The following is a 20121-nucleotide window of genomic DNA, read 5'->3' as shown; positions in this document are numbered from 1 at the left end:
TTGATCTCCTGTCTATACATAAACTTCACACAAAGTAAAACATACACAAAGTAAATAATATTTTTGTGACTCTTATTCTCTACTTTTATAATTTCAGAGAAATGAAGAATAAGAAAATAAGTCAAGTGGGTAACACATACATATAATAACATCATGTACTTATTTTCAGGACGCCTAGTATTTGGGAAATAATTGTAGTCTCTGGTTAGAGAATGAAATACAAAGTAAAAAAGAAAGGGTTTTCAGATGTCTTTATTCAGCATTGTGTTTTATATGGAAGCATTAATAATACATGTTTAGAAAGAATGCAACGAATATATATATATACTGCTGTTGTAATAGGAAAATTTTGAGAAAAAAAGAACTAAATGTCTTGCAAGAACAGATTTTTCTATCTCTTGAGGTTAGAAGAGCAATTATATTCCTTTGAGTAGCTGATGGAGGGCATCATCAAAATGGAACTGCTTCTTTGTGAGAGAACTGTCAGCTTACCTTTATGTTAATAGATAATACCTTTAGAATATATCTGTGGGGAAAGAAAAGCTGTTTCAGTAAGTGTTGTCTCTATTGTACTTCTCAACCTAAGCCAAAATATTCTTTCAGATTGCTCCTCTAGTTCATTACCTCAAATAAAAAAAAATACAAAAATTTCACAAAACACTCTTTCCTTCTAACCAGATTGACTAAGTATCACTGATATCAGGTAGTTCATATTATGTGATAATCCTAGCTTTTAGATTGTCCTAATGACTCTGCTGGGGACTCAAAGTAGTTAAAAGTTATATATTAAATTAATAATAAATAATAATTAATAATAAAATAAAATAATAATAAATAATAAATATAAAAATTATATATTAAATATATATAATACCTGCAGTAGTTTGGATATTATGCCATAATATTAATGTATTTAATCCAGATGAGAGAACAGAAAAGAAATAGCAACCAAATAAGTTGTTCATACTTTCAAAATATAATTTAATATACTAGTTTTTCCATTGGTTAATATTCTGGGCATTAAGCTTCTTTAAATTTTTTATAAAATGTACTTGTAACATGTAAGAGGCTATACTAGATTTTATTTTTTTAAGATTTTACTTATTTATTTGACAGAGAAAGAAAGACAGAGCACAAGCCAGTGGGGGGGTCGGGTAATGGCAGGCTGCAAGCAGAGGGAGAGGGAGAAGCAGGCTCCCCAGTGAGTGGTTCTGGATCTCAGGACCCCAGGATCAGAACTGAGCAGAAGGCACTTAACTGACGAGCCACTTAGGTGCCTGAGGCTGTACTAGATTTCTTCTCAGAAGAAATATCAATTCTTTCACTAAGTTTTATGTATGTGAGACTACACATAACAAAAATATTTTATGTTCATTTCCATTATGACCAGGAACAGTTGAAAAAAATGTGGCTTGATTGACACAGGGTAACCTGTGAAGTCCAGAAATTTGTTTTAACACCATCATCCCTGTTATTTGGTATTCAGATGGCAATTCTTTCCCCATTTTCAATCACCCAACACCCTTCTGTTACATGGCTTGTTCCCCTTCATCCAAACATGAGTGGAGCTGATAGCAGCCCTTTGAACATGTTAACTCACTCATTTTTCTTTACAGTTAATGTAGTAGTTCAGCCAAGCACTATATTTCTCTTTAATTGTGAAATAAAATTGTTTTTCCTGAAAGTTAATTAAAGGAGGAAGCCTCCATATGACACTATACTGACTGAAATGCAGAGAAATTCTGAATGGAAATCTTATGTCAGTTGAGGTTCTCTAGTAGTAATCCTAGGAGAGCATATAAATAGAAAAGATAGAATTAGTCTTTTTGTTCATCTGTAATGGTGATTAGTTGAATAAGGAGCTAGTCTGGTTTTATCTTCTGAAGGCTTATTTCACAAAGGACTTAAGATGTGGGTGGGCATGTCTGGGATACTAAAACACTTTTGAAGGGCTTATTTTTGTGTGACATCTGGTAAAAATAATTAAATAACTAACCATACAACCTTAACATATTCTTTTAGTTTATAATGTGACAATAATCTTAAAGGAATAGATTTGCAGCTAATAAATCATTGGGCACCGCATCAAAAGCTAATGTACTATATGTTGGCTAACTGAACTTAACTAAGAAATAGATTTGCAAGAAAGTTTGATAAGAACATACATTTCCTTAAAATAGAATATGCACTTTTTAGTAGGATGTTGAGTAAATGGTTACATGTCAAGATATATCATGTTTAGGAGATATTCTTTTCAGTTGTAAATTTCCATCAAAGTTATCGGATTTTAGAAATTTTTTTAGAGGTAAAAGGGAAAGAAAGCAAACTATAGTAAAGGAAGAATTTCAGATATGGCAGAGTAACTCACTGCAGACCAAGTCTCTGAGAAAAATTACAGAATTTATTTCTGCTTATGTTTATTTAAGAGAATGGAGAGCTACACCAACCAGGTCTTGTAAAGCCCAGGAACCTGGTGAGAAAGGTGAGGAGGGAATAGCATTGAAGTGAGCCTCACATTCCCTTAGAGGACTCTGAGTTTTTAAGAAGCATGGAAGACAACCACAAACTAGATAGGAATCTAAATTGAGACTTTGGCTCAATAAATAAATAAAATTATGGAAAATCATCACCCACTATCTCTCAGGGTCTATAGAAACAAACCTTAGAGTTCAAGTTCAAGACAATAGAACATGAAGGGACAAAAATCCCAAAGAACAGGGAAGAACACAAATGAGTCTAAGATTGTATTATTTTTCCCCTCAGGACATTTGTTTGATTTTATCTGATGTGGGGGTAGTGTCAAAAGACTAAGAAGTAGAGTGAAAAGTGCAGCTAAAGATCTAGGCAGTTGCACAGAGTATTGGTAGTTTCAAAGACTGAAAGTAAAAATGTTAGAGGAAGAACTCTAGTGATTGTCACTGACTTCCTGCTAAGATCACAGAAAGGTCATACCCTGGGAACATACCTGATGTTCATTAGATCAACATTCACAAAAACATGAAGCCCAATCCTGAACAAGCAAAATCGCACACTGGGAAGAGATGGTTGCCCCATACATAAGATGCCTGAGAGAAAGTGAAAAGATGTTCTGTCTGGAGAAAGATCATGAGACAAAGCATCAAATTACCTATGTAATTTTTCATAAGTTATGACCAACATTTGATCAAGCTTAGACATGCCAGGGGACAGAATCAAAAGATAGAAACTGAGAGAATAAAAGGACAATAAAAACATATCCAAAGGTGATTCAGAGTTTGTGTCCTTTAAAATAAATAAAGAATAAAATGTGACAAAATTGTTGAGAAGATAGAGAACCTCTCCATATAATTGAAATTTATAAACAATAATGAAAAGGAAATTATAGAATTAAAAATATAATGATTAATATTAGAAATACAATAGATGTGTTTAACTGCAGATTGGACCATTGAAGAGAAGATTAGTGAACTAGAAGAGAGTGTTAGAAAATATACAGACTGAAATACAGGAAGGAAATAGGTCTGTATTATAGAAAATATACAAGATACATGAGATGCAGTAAAGAAAGAGATTTAGTATCTGTAATTGCATTTTCTAAATATAAAGGAGGATGTTATAAAAGCAATATTTTAAGAGCTAGTGGGTGATGATTTTCCATAACTAATAAAAAGACATCAACCTATACAATTCAGAACTTTAGTGAACACCAAGGAGCATTTGGGTAGAGACAGGAAAACCTAAGGACATTAAAAATAATTTCTTAAAATGCATAGAGAAAATTTGAAAAAGCAGCCAGATAAATAAAAGGCACATCATTTTCAAAGGAAAAACATTTTCTTAGAAACCTTGGAAGGCATTATACAATGCGATGACACTTTTAAAGTGCTAAAAGAATATATATAGGAACCTCTAATTCTTTATCCAGTAAAAATATTCTTTAAAAATGAAGATGAAATAAAAATGACTCCAAACAAAAAAGAGAAAACTCATCAATAGCAAACCTTCATGAACACAAATTAAAAGTCGTTCATTAGAAAGAATAATGATCGCACAGAGAAGCACAGCAATGCAAGAAGGAATAAAGAACAATGAAACATAAATATATGGGTAAATCTAAATAAATATAATTTAAGAAATGACAATAACAACATTGTATGGGATCAAAAAATAGATATAGATTGAAAATTATAACATTTAGAGGCGCCTAGGTGGCTCAGTGGGTTAAAGTCTCTGCCTTCAGCTCAGGTCATGATCCCAGTGTCCTGGGATCAAGCCCCACATCAGGCTCTCTGCTCAGCAGGAAGTCTGCTTTCCCCTCTCTCTCTGCCTGCCTTTCTGCCTACTTGTGATCTCTGTCAAATAAAATAAATTTTTTTTAATTTAAAAAAAAAGGAAAAAAAGAAAATTATAACATTTATAGTACAAAAGTCAGGACAGTAGTTTTAAATGACATTAAATAGCTTTCATATTTTTGCCTTTTAAAGAATTACTGCATGTTAATAAGTAATAATGACCATGAGTAGTTAATGGGCTACTGCTCTCTGTCATAACAAAATATGTAATAGAGTGGAACTAAAATTAAAAATAAAACATTATTGGGGTGCCTGGGTGGTTCAGTGGGTTAAGCCTCTGCCTTCGGCTCAGGTGGTGATCTCAGGGTCCTGGGATCGAGTCCTGCGTTGGGCTCTCTGCTCAGCGGGGAGTCTGCTACACCCCCACCCCCCACCCCCACCTGCTTGTGATCTCTCTGTCAAATAAATAAATAAAATCTTTAAAAAAATTATTGTAGACATTGTTTTCCAATATACTGATGAAATCACTATTCCAAAACATAGATGTTCTAGACCAGTACCATCCAATAGAAATATAATATGAGCCTATGATCACATTTAAATGTAAAAATTAATAGCTGATAATAATCATAATAGTATATTTAACCCAGTATATCTGAAATACTATCATTTCAACATATATTAAATTTAAAAAGTATTAATCAGATATTTTATACCCTTTTTTGGTCAAACTAAGTCTTCAAAATCTGGTGTGCATTTTAGACTTACAGTACATATCAATTTGAAATAGCCATATTTCAAGTGCTCAATAGTCACATGGGTCTAGTGCTAACATTATGGATGGCAGAGGTCCAGACTGTGGCAAGAATAAATTCTGATGACATCTAGATTAAATCTAATCTACTACTCCAGTAAGTAGTCTAACAATTTATCAGATATTAAATTCTATATTTTATTATTTTAATTTTAATAAGTACTTTTTTGTTTAGAATCTAATTTTCTAGCAATTAATATAATCTCAGTAGTTTCCTGAAATATACATCATTTTGTGGTGTAGATACTGAAATGAAAAGCAACCTCTTTTGGAATACAGTAACATCAGATTATTCAAGCCCATCCTATGGTACCAAAAAACCCCCAAATAAAGCCTAAACCACTGTTAGTCATTACTATACACTTGGTGTTTAACCCATACCTATTAACTATTTACTTAGGAATATTCTTAGTTCAAACTTGCTTGATAATACAATTTGTTTGAAAAAGCCTATATATTTCACTGAGATGTAATCTCACAATAACTGACTAGACTATGGCATTATTTTGTAGATTTCTTTGTTTTAAAAGATAGGTTAATTAAAAGAAACACTGTCAGCTTCACCTCATTAAGGTAACTCTCCTATCTTAGTGTTAACGGCATATGAAAAGTAGACTTCTAAAAACGGTATTCTTGACCAGGTTCATCATTTATTTCTAGAAGCATGCATAGTGGTCTCTACTATAATATGTTAATTACCCACTACGGATATAAATAACCAAGCTCTAGAATAAGGATACAAATACATTGCTTTGAAGACAGAAATAAATTATCTGTCTCAGAGATTATATATGACAGTTAATTCATGGACTGTAAAAATGTAGCAACCCTATGATTCAGTGAGAACAAGCACACTTACCATTTAGAAGATTTTACTTTGCTTTCTGGGTTTTTTTGTTTGGCTTTTTGTTTTACAGTAAAAGTGTTTTCTCTCGTAATCAGGGAAGGATTTGGTAGAGTGACATTAAATGTCTTCTTCAAAACAGAATGTCTTAAAAATGGACTGAGCTATGGATATTCAAACAAAAGAACAGGGTATGTTAATTATGTCATTCATAAAACTTTGAGAAATTATTTTTATAAATCTATAAAGAGCTCATTAATGTAAATAAGTTACAACTTACCAATACCATTCATTAATACTTTACACTTTAAGATTCCTAGGGTTAATATCTATAAATGTGCTTTAATGTATAAAATAATTACTAGTCATGAGGTTAACTAAAACATGTTTAATAGTTTTGTTGAAGATTATACATATTTGAGACCAAATCTTTCATGAAACCTTATATCATGTTTTAAAAAAATAAGTTTTTTGTATATATCAATATTAAATCATCTTTATTCTCAAAATAAATTTTGCTTCTAATGAAGGTAGATACTGATTTCTCAGATGTGCTTTCTCTTAACATTTATCATTTCAATAAATACTGATTAAATGCATATCATCTGCCCAAAACTATCTTTGGTATTATGAACATGCAGTAACAAGATGAAGTTTATCTGAATTCACCATTTACTTACCACTGAAAACACTGAGAAAGCAAAAATCTAAAAACAAAAGGAAAGAAAGAAAGATAGAAAGAAAAAGTGTCTGATTTTCATTTGCTGTGAGGGATGTTTACTAAATCTCTTGCAAAAAAAAAAAAGATCATTAAAAAAAATAATGGAAATAATCCTAATATTTATATGGAGCCAGAAAGGATCCTGAATAGCCAGAAGAATATTGAAAAAGAAAACCGAAGTTGGTGACATCACAATTCCAGACTTCAAGTTCTATTACAAAGCTATAATTATCAAGATAGTATGGTACTGGCACAAAAACAGACATGTAAATCAATGGAACAAAATAGAGAGCCCAGAAATAGACCCTCAACTCTATGGTCAACTAATCTTCAACAAAGCAGGAAAGAGTATGCAATGGAAAAAAGACAGTCCTTTCAACAAATGGTGTTGGAGAAATAGGACAGCCACATGCAGAAGAATGAAACTGGACCATTTCCTTACAACATACACAAAAATCGACTCCAAATGGATGAAGGACCTCAATGTGAGACAGGAGTCCATTAAAATCCTTGAGGAGAATACAGGCAGCAACCTCTTGTACCTCAGCCATAGCAACTTCTTCCTAGAAACATCACTGAAGGCAAGGGAAGCAAGGGCAAAGAACTATTGGGACTTCATCAAGATAAAAAGCTTTTGCACATCAGAGGAAACAGTCAACAAAACCAAAAGACAACTGACAGATGGGAGAAGATATTTGCCAATGACATATCAGATAAAGAGCTAGTATTCAAAATCTATAAAGAACTTATCAAACTCAACACCCAAAGAACAAATATTCCAATCAAGAAATGGGCAGAAGACATGAACAGACATTTCTGCAAAAAAGACATTCAAGTGGCCAACAGACATATAAAGAAGTGCTCAACATCACTCGGGATCAGGGAAATACAAATCAAAACTACAGTGAGATACCACATCATACCAGTCAGAATGGCTAAAATTAACCAGTCAGGAAACAACAGGTGTTGGCAAGGATGCAGAAAAAGGGGAACACTCCTACATTGTTGGTAGGAATGCAATGCAGCCACTCTGGAAAACAATATGGAATTTCCTCAAAATGTTGAAAATGGAGATACCATACAACCAAGCTATTGCACTACTGGGTATTTACCCCCAAAGATACAAACATAGTGGTCGGAAGGGCCATGTGCACCTGAATGTTTATAGCAGCAATGTCCACAATAGCCAAACTATGGAAAGAGCCTAGGTGTCCATCAACAGATGAACAGATAAAGAAGGTGTGGTATATATACACTATGGAATACTATGCAGCCACCCAGAAAAGAAATCTTGCCATTTGTAATGATGTGGACAGAACTAGAGGGCATTATGCTAAGTGAAATAAGTCAATCAGAGAAAGACAATCATCATATGATCTCACTGGTATGAGGAATTTGAGAAACAAGACAGAGGATCATAGGGGAAGCGAGGGAAAAATGAAACAAGATGTAACCAGAGAGGGAGATAAACCATAAGAGACTCTTAATCTCAGGAAACAAAATGACGGTTCCTGGGAGGGGTGTGTGAAGGATGGGGTGGCTGGGTGATGGACATTGGGGAGGGTATTCATCAGTCTTACACAATTCACAGCACTCTCCATGGGGAGTGCTGTGAATTGTGTAAGACTGATGATGAATCACATACCTTTACCCCTGAAACAAATAATACATTATATGTTAATAAAAAATGGACTATTCATTCAGCTGATATTTATTGAGCACCTCCTATAAGATAGGTACCAGTCCTAGTATAGTGCTATCAACACTTCTCTTTTGTGGGTTCTCATGCCCCTCTCTCCAAGAACACTATACAACAGAATACATAAAGAAGTTGGGAATTAAGGTGAGTAGTTGGTAAGTACAAATTGTTGGGAATATAACATTCTTAGATTTATAGTTTTCGTTGTCTGCATGTGAGAGGTTTAGGTTTCAGGTTTCAAAGTTTCAGGTTTAGAGTCATCTTCATATAGAAGGATAATTAATAGATCTCAGCACAATTTTGAACTTGGACACTTCAAATGTCTGTAGCCTTTGGAAGGTTATTCCCCCTCTCTGAAATTCAGTTTCTTTTTCAAATGGAGTTAATGCTATCTACCTTATATAGACTGGGTCTACTAATTGAATTAAAGTATATAAAGTAGTCTTTATTTCTGAGAAGCAATACAGCTTAGTGGTTAAAAGCACAGGCTTTTGGTTGGAACTCAATCTTGTCTTGCTATCTTCTTTCTATCCATCCTTAAGTAACTCATTTAACCTCTCCCTATGCTTTGGTTTTCACATTAAAAAAATAAGGATGATAAAACAATAACTATTTTTAGTATTGTTTTGATAATTAAATGAATTCCTATGTTTAAAGCATAAAAAAGCCTGGCATATCAAAAATATTATGTATCAAGTATTATTATTATCAAAAACATCTAGAACTAGATGCTGAAAAAAATATCAATTATTATTATTATTGTCTTATACAGTGTCTCTCCAAAAGTAAATATTTTATATCAACATACATAAAAATAAATTTTTATTCCTATAGTTAGGGAACTGTGAAACAGAGCAGGTAAAATTAGTCTTTAGTCTAGTGGTATGCAAAAACACTGAAAGTTCACTGGGTTATATTATTCCAGCAAGATAAATGAAAAGACAGATTATTTTCATGATCAGAAAATGAGAACAGAGTCAGGCAATCCCCACACCTTGCTGTCAGAAAATATAAATTTTTTCATCAATGTTCTCTTTTAAAAGCATGATCAAACAGAATATGTTTATACAAGTCCAAGAAATATAATGCAACGCAAGGAAAATAACATTAATTTGAGTAACATCTAGTACTTATTTATAATATAAAAAATACACGTTTCAGGAAAAATATAATAAAATTAGAACAAAACAAAGTGGAAGTATGAACTCAATCATTTAAAAAATTTAAAAGAACATTTTAAATAACTATTAAGTTAAAGAAAATGTAAATATAAATGTTTTAGAAAACAATAAAGAACAAATCAACATTCATAGAATTAACCCCAGAGCTGCAGTCATAATCCAAAATGTTTTATGACTTAAAAAAGGAAAATAGGAAATTCCACTTAATGTTCCTTTCACTCATTCCACAAGTGAATATCAAATGTCTTCAACATGCGAAGCACTGACTGTACTAGGGTCTAATGACAAAATTGCCAACAAACAAGACAAAATTCCAGGCCTTGTGAAATCTACAACCAATAATCAGACAATCATAAAATAAATGTAAAATCAGACAGCGATAAGAACTCTCAAGGAGAGGTACACAAAGACAAACAAAAGACATGACTTACTTAGTAAAGGCAATCAGAGGCTTCATCAAGGAAGTGATGATCTGAAGGAAGGACAGACACTAGCTAGGCTACAATGAGGAGAAAAATGGAGGGACATAGTCTAGGCTCAGAGACCAACATACACAAAGGGCTGTAGCATGCTCTAGTCAATGAAAGACCAGTGGGCCTGGAGTGGCATAGAGGAAGGGAGGCACTGTGAAAGGTGATGATATAGAGGTAAGTAACCAGGTTGAGAATTTCAGTCCTTATGCTAAAAGTAATGAGAGACCATTGATGTATATTAAAAAGAGAGGGAGAGATGATTCTCTGATTTGCCTTTTGGAAAAATTATTCATTACGATATTTGACATTAATGTTTTTATTATACAAACATTGAATATCATATGTATTCTTACCTAACTACTAAATTAATGTACATCACTCATTTCAATGGCAATTCTCTATTTTTGTTTATTGAAATAAGAATTAATCAGCAAGAGGTTTTCAGATTATAATTACCTTCCAGAAGCAAGGAAGATTCAAGTCTGCTGCTCAAAGGAGAAGAAGGGGTTAAAGATGAAAATGTACTAGTTATGTACAAATAGACTACTGAGAGATTATAGCATGGGAGAAGGAACCAGGGTCAAGCCATTAAGAACTACCAAATTCTTGGCCATGTATGGAGAAGGAGCCTATATAAGTTAGGAAAATAGAGCAGGTGGAGAGATAGGAGTATGTCAGGAAGTAGTGTGTCAGGGAAGCCAAGAGAAGAGCATACAAGAGAGTATACCAAGATTTCAACCCTGCTGAAAAGTCTAATAATAAGTAGACTAAAAACATTCTTCATATTGAGAGAAAAGAAGCACATTGATTAACTTGTTTGAAGTAAACTAAAATGATTATAAGCTAGACTGGAGGAAACTGAGAAGAGAAGTAAAGAAGTACAGCACTAAGGAGAAACATTTCAACAACTAGCTGCAAAAGTAGAAAAGAGAAAGAAATAGCTGAAGGTGAATGAAGGGTCTAGGAATATTGGTTATATTTTTTTAACAGAAGAGATTTGAAAGTATGTATGTATACATTTATTTTAAAGATTTTATTTATTTATCTGACAGAGGGAAAGAGAGCACAAGCAGGGGAAGCAGAGAGGGAGAGGGAAAAGCAGGCTCCCCTCTGAGCAGAGAGCCCAACATGGGGCTCTATCCCAGGTTCCTGGGATTATGACCTGAGCTGGAGGCTGATGTTTAACCAGCTGAGCCAACCAGGTGGCCCAAGATTTGAAACTATTTAAAAGACAATGGGAATCACCCTGTAATTGAGAGTGGGAGGGGATATCGGATAGTGAAATGGTCCACAAAATGCAGTAGGGATAAAATCTGTAGCATAAGACATATGGAGGTTTCAGTGTCAGATGGAAAAAATGAGTAATCTTCCATAGTACTAGTTGAAAAGGATTATAAAATAAATCCAGATATACATAAATTTATAAGTGAAATAAAATGTAATTGGGGGAAAACTCCATCTGACCTCGTTTTGTTTGTTTTTCTCTATAGGTGGCTTCTAGTGTTGCTCTTACTCATGTTCCCATTAGAAATGACTAAGGAAAAACATGAATACAGAAAACCTACTGAAATACAGGGATGAACATTTATCTGATGAAAATTTCAGATAATTACTGATAGATATAATAGTGATGGGAATGGATCGAAGGTTCATTTAGAGGTCCGATTCAAACCTCCTATCTCCCATTTTCAAACCAATTCCAAGAAAAAAATATTGACTTCTGGAAGCTGACATTGTGTTTTCCTTGATCTAGAAATGAAATACTAGAGTCAGAATAGTTTTGAGAGGTCCCAAGTTTCAATCCTGGCACAGTATGTAGAACAAACTTAGCAATGAGCATGGCCAATTTTGTTTCTGACATTAGAATTCAGACAAAGCCAAGATACTACTGCATTTGAATTTGGGAAGTGGAAGTAGAGTAGAGGTATCAGGCTCTATCCACAGCAGAGGAAATAAATGAAACTCTTCCTATGGCTATTCACCCTACCAATTCTCTCTATACCTTTCCTCAAAGGCTACTGGGTCTGAAGGTCTAAAAGTGAAGGTCCACCTAAGAAAGATTTAGAGAGGTGGTATGGTACCAGATATTATAAAATAATACAAATCTTTGTATTTAAAACAGTGTGGCTCAAGTCCAAAAGCAGTGGTAAATTTAGTGGAAAAGTCGTTTTTTAGGCTTAAAATAAACATAGGCATTTAGCATATGATAAAATTGGCATTTCAAATCAACGGGAAAAGGATGTACTCAAAGGTTATTGGTACCGGTACAATCAGATTTGTAAAAAGCAAATGACTATCATAAACATAAAGATATGAATATCATATATTTACATTATGGGCTCATACAAATTTAAATATTTAAATGTTTTTTTAAAGTGGAGAATTAAAATAAATAGAAGAAAAGACAAGTCATATCAGGTCTAGGATTTTATTTTTAGGCAATTATTCTGATTCTTCACAAATTGGTAACTGACATGATTCTCACTTTATTGTTTTATAGAATAAGAATGCCAATAAAGTCTCAAAATTTCTAGAAAAAACTTCTGATAATATTTTATAAATTATTCTCAACATAGGAAAAAATAGAATGCTGCTACGGTCATTTTATAAAGTTAGCTACATGATTCTAAGACATGGCTACTGTTCACTATCAAAAAATAGGCACACTGTGCAACTTCAAGGCTTACTATAAAGCTACAGGAATCAAGATAATGTGATATTGATGAAAGAACAGATCTAGAGATAGATGGAACAGGATAAAGAGCCCAGGAAAAAATCCACAGAAATATGCCAACTGATCTTTGACAGAGGAGCAAAGGCATTACAATGGTGCAGAGACAGCCTTTCCAATAAATGGTGCTTAAACAAATGGACATCCAAATGCCCAAAGTGGATCTAAACACAGACTTTACACTCTTCACAAAAATTAACTAAAAATGGATTTTAGACTTCAGTGTAAAATGCAAAAATATAAAATTCTTAGAGGGTAATATAGGAGAAAATCCAGATAACTGCGGGTTTGGCAGTAACTTTTTAGATGCAACACCGAAGGCATGACCCATGAAAGAAATCATTGAAAAACTGGCCTCCATTAAAATGAAAACTTCTGTTCTGCCAAAGACACTGTCAAGAACATAAGAAGACAAGCCATAGACTGGGAGGAAATATTTGCAAAAGATACATCTGATGTGGTATATATATACAATGGAATACTATGCATCCATCAAAAGAAATGAAATCTTGTCATTTGTGATGACGTGGATGGAACTAGAGGGTATTATGCTGAGCGAAATAAGTCAATCAGAGAAAGACAATTATCATATGATCTCCCTGATATGAGGAAGTTGAAAGGCAATGTCAGGGGTTTGGGGGGTAGGAAAGGAATAAATGAAACAAGATGGGATGGGAAGGGAGACAAACCATAAGAGACTCCTAATCTCACAAAACAAACTGAGGGTTGCCGGGGGGAGGTGGGTAAGGAGAGGGTGGTTGGGTTATGGACATTGGGGAAGGTATGTGCTATGGTGAGTGCTGTGAAGTGTAAACCTGGCAATTCACAGACCCGTACCCCTGGGGCTAATAATACATTATATGTTCATTTTTTTAAAAAAAAGATACATCTGATAAAGAACTGTTACCCAAAACATATGAAGAGCTTTTCAAACTTGAACAATCTGAGTAATAAATGGGCAAAAGATCTGGACAGACATCTCAGCAAAGAAGATATACAGATGGCAAATAAGCATGTGAAAAGATGCTTAACACCATATGTCACTAGGGAATTGCAAATTAAAACAAGATGCCATTACATACTTATTCAAAGGACCAAAACTCAAAAAACTGACGCCACCAAATGCTGGTAAGGATGTAGTGCAACAGGAACTCACTCACTGCTAGTGAGAATATAAAAAGATACAGCCACTTGGAGAGAGTTTTGTGGTTTCTTACAAAACTAAACATATTCCTACCATGAAATCCACACTCCTTGGTATTTACCCAAATGCGTTGAAAACTTATGTCTACAAAAAACCTGCACACAGGTGTTTATAGCAGCTTTGTTCATAATTGTCAAAACCTGGAAAAAGCAAAAATATCCTTCAGTAGGTGAATAAACAAACCGTGGTACATCTAGACAATGGGATATAATTCAGTGCTAAAAAGAATGAGCTATCAAGCCATGAAAAGCCATGGAGGAACCTTATATGCATATTACTAGCTGACAGAAGCCAAGCTTGAAAGACTGTATACTGTATGATTCCAACTATATGACATTGTGGAAAAACAAAACGATGGAGACAGTAAAAAAGATAAGTGGTTACCAGGGGTTAGTGGGAAGTAGGGATGAATAAGCAGAAACAAAGGAATTTTTAGAGCAGTGAAACTGTTCTGCATGATACCATAATGTTGGATACATATTCTTATGCAATTGTCCAAACCCAGAGAATTTACAGCATCGAGTGAACCCTAATGTGAACTACAAATTCTGGGTGATAATGATGTGTTCGGGTATGTTCACTAATTGTAATAAATATACACTGTGATGGAGGGTGTTGATAGTAGGGAGGCGGAGTATACGGGAACTCTCTGCATTTTCCACTCAATTTTGCTATGAACAGAAAACGACTCTAAAAAAAGTCTATTAAAAATAAGTGGAGTACATTGGGGGGGATGCTGTGGTGAGTGCTGTGAAGTGTGTAAACCTGGTGATTCACAGACCTGTACCCCTGGGGCTAAAAATACATTATATGTTTAAAAAAGATTAAAAATTTTTAAAAAAATAAGTGGAGTGATTCTAAAATTCATCTGAAAGGATAGACAAGGAAAAATAGATTGGTAAGTTTTTAATAATGAAAATAATGAGAAAAAGCTTGCCCTGTAATAGATGAAATAATTTAAATAGCCATAATGATTAAAATAGGGATGCACAGGTATGGTATTTGAGGACAAATTTTTGGGTGGAAAGAATTTTTATTAAACTCAAAGGTTGCCATGTCCTGTGTGTTTCCATTCTAAACTCTAACTTGTCTAACATGATTAACTCCTCCCCTTAGAGTATTTTTAAATGTTATTTCATCTCATCTCTTTAATATAAGTTAAATAAAAAATAAGACATGTATGGCAAACTGTTCAAGAAGGCATCTATATGTTGTTATCGCTGAAAATATGTACTTAGAAGCTAAGGATTGTAAACAACATAAAATAAATGGTTAAAAATCATGAATGCTATGAATTGTAGAAGGAGAATGATTAACAAGTATATGAAGAGACAGATTAGGTCCGGAAACAACTAAAAAGCTGGAATCTAAATTAAACATTAAATTTTACACTATGACATTTGAGAAATGGGGTGATGTTAACAGGAAGCTAGAGAGAAAAAAAATCTAATGGCTCAAATAACCACATAGAACAGGTGACAATAACCAAAGAGCTAAACTCTAGCAGTTATTACAATGTTGGGTGAGAAAATGAAGGGATTGGATGACAGCACGTAATCGTAAATTCTTAACTATGCACAAATATCTTCTAATTAACAACTTGCTTCTTCTTGAATCATAGGCTAGCAAAAGTAAAAAGACTGCCATCCTTGCCATATAGAAAGGAACACAGTTATTTAGTATTCCAAGCATTTGCTACCTGAAGCTAGAATGAATATGAGATGGCTTGTAAGTGTATTTGATCTGCATTGAAACCATGTTCAGACTGTAGCTTTCAGAATACAAAAGTATCTGAAACTACTTGTCTGCAGCCAAGAGTCACCTAATGTCCACTTGGACTTTTCCATTCTGTGTTCTGTGGTTTGCAAAACTGATTTAAAATTAATCTGAACTAAAGGACAATTTATATATGCCATTTCATTGAAATTGAATGTTTGAAATTTGAATTACAATTAATGTAATATCAATACAATGTTAAAATCTGTGTTTTCCTTCTCAAACTCATAATGAAATAAAAGTTAAATGGCTATATTTTAATTTGCCATGTCAATAGTTTTCATGAAATTATAAATAATATGGTATATATTTATTATGTGAAGTAAAACACATTGCTTAAGACATTTTAGTCACAATGAGTCATTAGGGTACTTTTATGCTTATGTTTGGTAAAATAACTATTATATCTTTCCTGGGGTGCTGAATAGTTATCCAAGCCACAGTGGGATATTAAAAACACAAAATGTGTTACACTGTTCCCTTCCAGTGAAGGATAAGAGAACAATGACCTGATAACTTTTGCATAGTGATTAGAAGTATGTACTTGGAAGAAAGAATCAGCAAGTATTGAAACTAAGTCTACTGAATAGCTTCAAAAATCAATGTCCTGATAGTTGTCTTTCTCCAATTGATCTCCCTGATATGAGGGACAGGAGATGCAACATGGGGGTTAAGGGGGTAGGAGAAGAGTAAATGAAGCAAGATGGGATTGGGAGGGAGATAAACCATAAGTGACTCTTAATCTCACAAAACAAACTGAGGGTTGCTGGGGGGAGGGGGTTGGGAGGGGGGTGGGGTTATTATGGACATTGGGGAGGGTATGTGCTATGGTGAGTGTGGTGAAGTGTGTAAACCTGGCAATTCACAGACCTGTACCCCTGGGGATAAAAATATATGTTTATAAAAAATAAAATTAAAAAAAAATAGTTAAATAAAAAATCAATGTCCTGAAAGACTGAGGACCTATTATAGGTTAAAGGAGACTAAATGAACACAGCAATTAAAGACAACAGATGACACTGAATGTAGAAAATTAGAATAAGGAATGTATCATAGATAATGGTATTGTAACAATATAAAATTTCCAGGATTTTATCATTGTTTTGTTGTTAATTTAGAAAATATCTTTGTTGTCAGAGGTACGTGCTGAAGCATTTAAAGGCAAAAGATTGTGATATCTGGTAAATTCAAATGGTTATACAATATATAATTCTACAATTATAATAATGTATAAATGTACATGTACATACATGTATGAGAGTGAGTGTGTAAGAGAGATAGAAAAATAAAAAGAGAAAGCAAAAATGATGAAATGTGCTGATTATTTGGAGTTGGAATTTTTTTCAAACTAAACATTGAAACAAAATTTTTAAACTCAAAACATGCTCTTTTTTATGACTTCAAGTGTTCAACTGTCCTTTTGGTCATATTCTGGTTACAATTCCTCTTCCCCAGGAATCAGAAGTCTTCTGTCCTCTACTCAATCTTACACCATCTGCCTCAAAAGATGCCTGTCTTAAAAAATGTCAACTTTGAAGTTAGACAGCCTCAAATTTATCCTTCTCCCAAAGATTTGTAAAATCTCCATTATTGGGCTGGTTGGGTCCTCCCTCCTAACCATCAAGTTTATTCATATTAACTCCATCCAACACCCTTACAAGTCCTGGAGAGGAGTTTGTTCTGTCTATTGCCTGTCAATCTTGTTAAATAGTATGGTCCTTTGATATTTTTCTCTTTCATATTAGAGAATGAGGATGAAAGCAACATTATGTTTCCTTTACTCCATTTATTTGTGTGTGTTGGGGGCTGCGGGTGATGAGAGCAAGTGAGGAGCCAGAGGGAGTAACAATGAGACAAAGACAGAGGGAGAGTACAAATGATACATGCTAACAAATTGATATAAACAGTCATTCTACATCCTTACTATATAACACCATGGCAAAGCAACTAAAAACTGGGGGACAGAGGAACAGGTAACTGAATCACACATTAACAACAGAGGATTAGCTCCAGTTATTTATAGAAGGAAGCCTTACTTTCTTACCTTTTGTCAAGCCCCACCCCACACCACATCTACCCTACCTACTTGCATTTGTATATCTAATGTCTCTACCTTGAGCAAGGATCCCCATTTAGGAGATCAGCATTGCTCCCCAAAACCAGTATTTCACAGCCTCTTTCTCTGCTTTATCTACTTATTAAACTTGCATGTCATGTCCTTTGTGTTGTATCTTGCTCTATTTCTTATCTAGCTTAGTGAAAGTCATTGTTGTTTTGTTCCATAGTACTCAGAGCTAAGCCTGACACAGAAACCTGAGAGATTTTACTTTTGTTTGTTTTAAAATTCAGAGGACTTCGAGTCCTCATTCATTTCTGGAAAATTCTAAGCTGAGATTATTTGTGTATCTCTTCTCCATTTTCCTTATTTCCTTTTTCTGGAACTAATATTAAACATGGGTTTAATCTTCTTAAATATTTTCAATATATTTAAGTAGATGTTTATTAAAGCATAGAGGAGAATACACAAATGCGTATAATATAATGAATCTTCAAAAAGTGAACATTGCTGTACAAACAGCACCCAGGTCAAGAAATCAAAGATTACCAGTCTGCCAGAAGGCTCCTGTATGCTCCCACCAATCACAATTCCCCATATCCACTTCAGAGCCTACAAGTCACAAGTATCCTGACTTCTGAAACTTCTACATTTGATCATTTTTGCCTGATTTTAAACTTCATATAAATGGAATTGCATGGAGGATCCCTTTCTCTCTCTGGCTTCATTCATTAGACATGATACTTGTGATGTGGATCAACATGGTTGTGTATAACATTTACTCTGATTCTTTCTTGCATTTTACTTGATAAATACATCAAAATGTATTTTAACCCCTCGACTTCTGATGGCCATATACAGGTTGTTTCCTGATTTTAGTAATGAAAAATAATGCCGCTATCCATCATTATGCATGTCATTTGGTACACATATGTATACATTCCTGTTAGTTATGTACCTAGAAGAGTAACTGCTAGATCATAAACTCTGCTTAGTGTTATGGAATCCCTCTACCAAACTGTTCCGAAATTCTATGAGAATTTCACTTTTCATTGTGTCTTTTCCAAGACATGATTTTTTTCCCACTTTATCCATGCTAATGGGAATAAAGTAGTATAATATTGTAATTTTAATTTGGTTATCATTTATGATGAAATCAAGTACTTGTTCATCTGTTTATGACCATTTGGATGTCCTCTCTTTCTAAAAATGTGCCTGCTCAAGTCTTTTGTCCATTTTAAATTGGGTTATCTGCCTTTTTCATGCATGTGTAAAAGGTCCTTTCTAGATGATTGTATTGCGAGTATCTTCCCCCTTCTCTGTCACATGCTGTTTCATTCTTTTAGTGATGTCTTTTAATTAGTAGAAGTTCTAACCATTAATGCTATCCAATTTATCAGTTTTCATTATTAGTTAGCATTTTTAAGTCTTATTACAAAAGCATTTGACTAGCTCAACCTCATGAAGATACTATCTTATATCTTCTTTTCTACAATCTTTTCATTCTTAGATCTATAATACATTTGAAATAGATCTTGTATGTGATGTAGGACAGAGTTAAGATTCTTTTTTCCCTATATGGGAAGCCAAATGAATGGGCATTGTTTCCTGATAAGACTAACTTTTCCAGGGTGTCTGGGTGGCTCAGTGGGTTAAGTCCCTGCCTTTGGCTCAGGTCATGATCTCAGGGTCCTGGGATTGAGCCCCACACTGGGCACTCTGCTCAGCAGGGAGACTTCTTCCACTCTCTATCTGCCTGCCTCTCTGCTTACTTGTGATCTCTCTTTCTCTGTGTCAAATAAATAAATAAAATATTTTTAAAAAAAAAGACCAACTTTTCCCAGTGTACTACATTATCATAATGAAGAGTCTATTTGTAAGATGTGCTCTTCTCTTTCATTTGTTTCTTTATTTTTCACATTACCTTACCTATAGTAGACTTTATAAATATAAAATATACTGAATATGTAAATCCTTTAGCTATATTCTTATTCATAATTGAATCAATTTCCATATACCTTTTGAGGTCAACATGTTAGTTTCTTCACACACACAAACTACTGAGATTTTTAATTGGGATTACATTGACTTTAAAGGTTAATTGGGAGAAAAGTAACATGCTCCAAATATTTAGACTTCAATTTTCTAAACATATTTTTTTATTTATTTGAGTCATTCCCAATTTTTTCCAATAATTTTTATAGCTTTCTGTTTAGAGATCTTTTCCATCTTTTGTTAGATTTTTTTTATGGTATCCTATATTTTTGATGTCACCAAAATGGCAATTAAAAATTTTGTTTTCTAACCCCTGTTGCTGGTATCTATAACTTATTTTTGTTCCTAACTTTGCT

The 20121-nt window shown here is 33.8% G+C and overlaps 1 protein-coding gene across 2 annotated transcripts in view; it reads right to left on the bottom strand.

Annotated features, from left to right (window-relative positions):
- Nucleotides 1-242: 242 nt before the first annotated feature.
- The window catches only part of STPG2 (sperm tail PG-rich repeat containing 2), a 586771-nt gene continuing 566892 nt past the window's right edge, over nt 243-20121 (bottom strand). For both annotated transcript variants that reach the window (XM_032861350.1, XM_032861361.1), the window contains 2 exons: nt 5945-6093; nt 243-526 (listed from right to left, as the gene is read on the bottom strand). In XM_032861350.1, the coding sequence (XP_032717241.1) occupies nt 526; nt 5945-6093 (150 nt within the window). In that variant the 3' untranslated portion in view covers nt 243-525. The remainder of the gene's footprint in view (nt 527-5944; nt 6094-20121) is intronic.

Source organism: Lontra canadensis, unplaced genomic scaffold, assembly GCF_010015895.1.
Source record: "Lontra canadensis isolate GAN:19392208 unplaced genomic scaffold, GSC_riverotter_1.0 scaffold1, whole genome shotgun sequence".
Taxonomy (NCBI): domain Eukaryota; kingdom Metazoa; phylum Chordata; class Mammalia; order Carnivora; family Mustelidae; genus Lontra; species Lontra canadensis.
The sequence above is the reverse complement of the archived record's forward strand: the minus strand, read 5'-3'. Positions and strand labels throughout refer to the sequence as shown.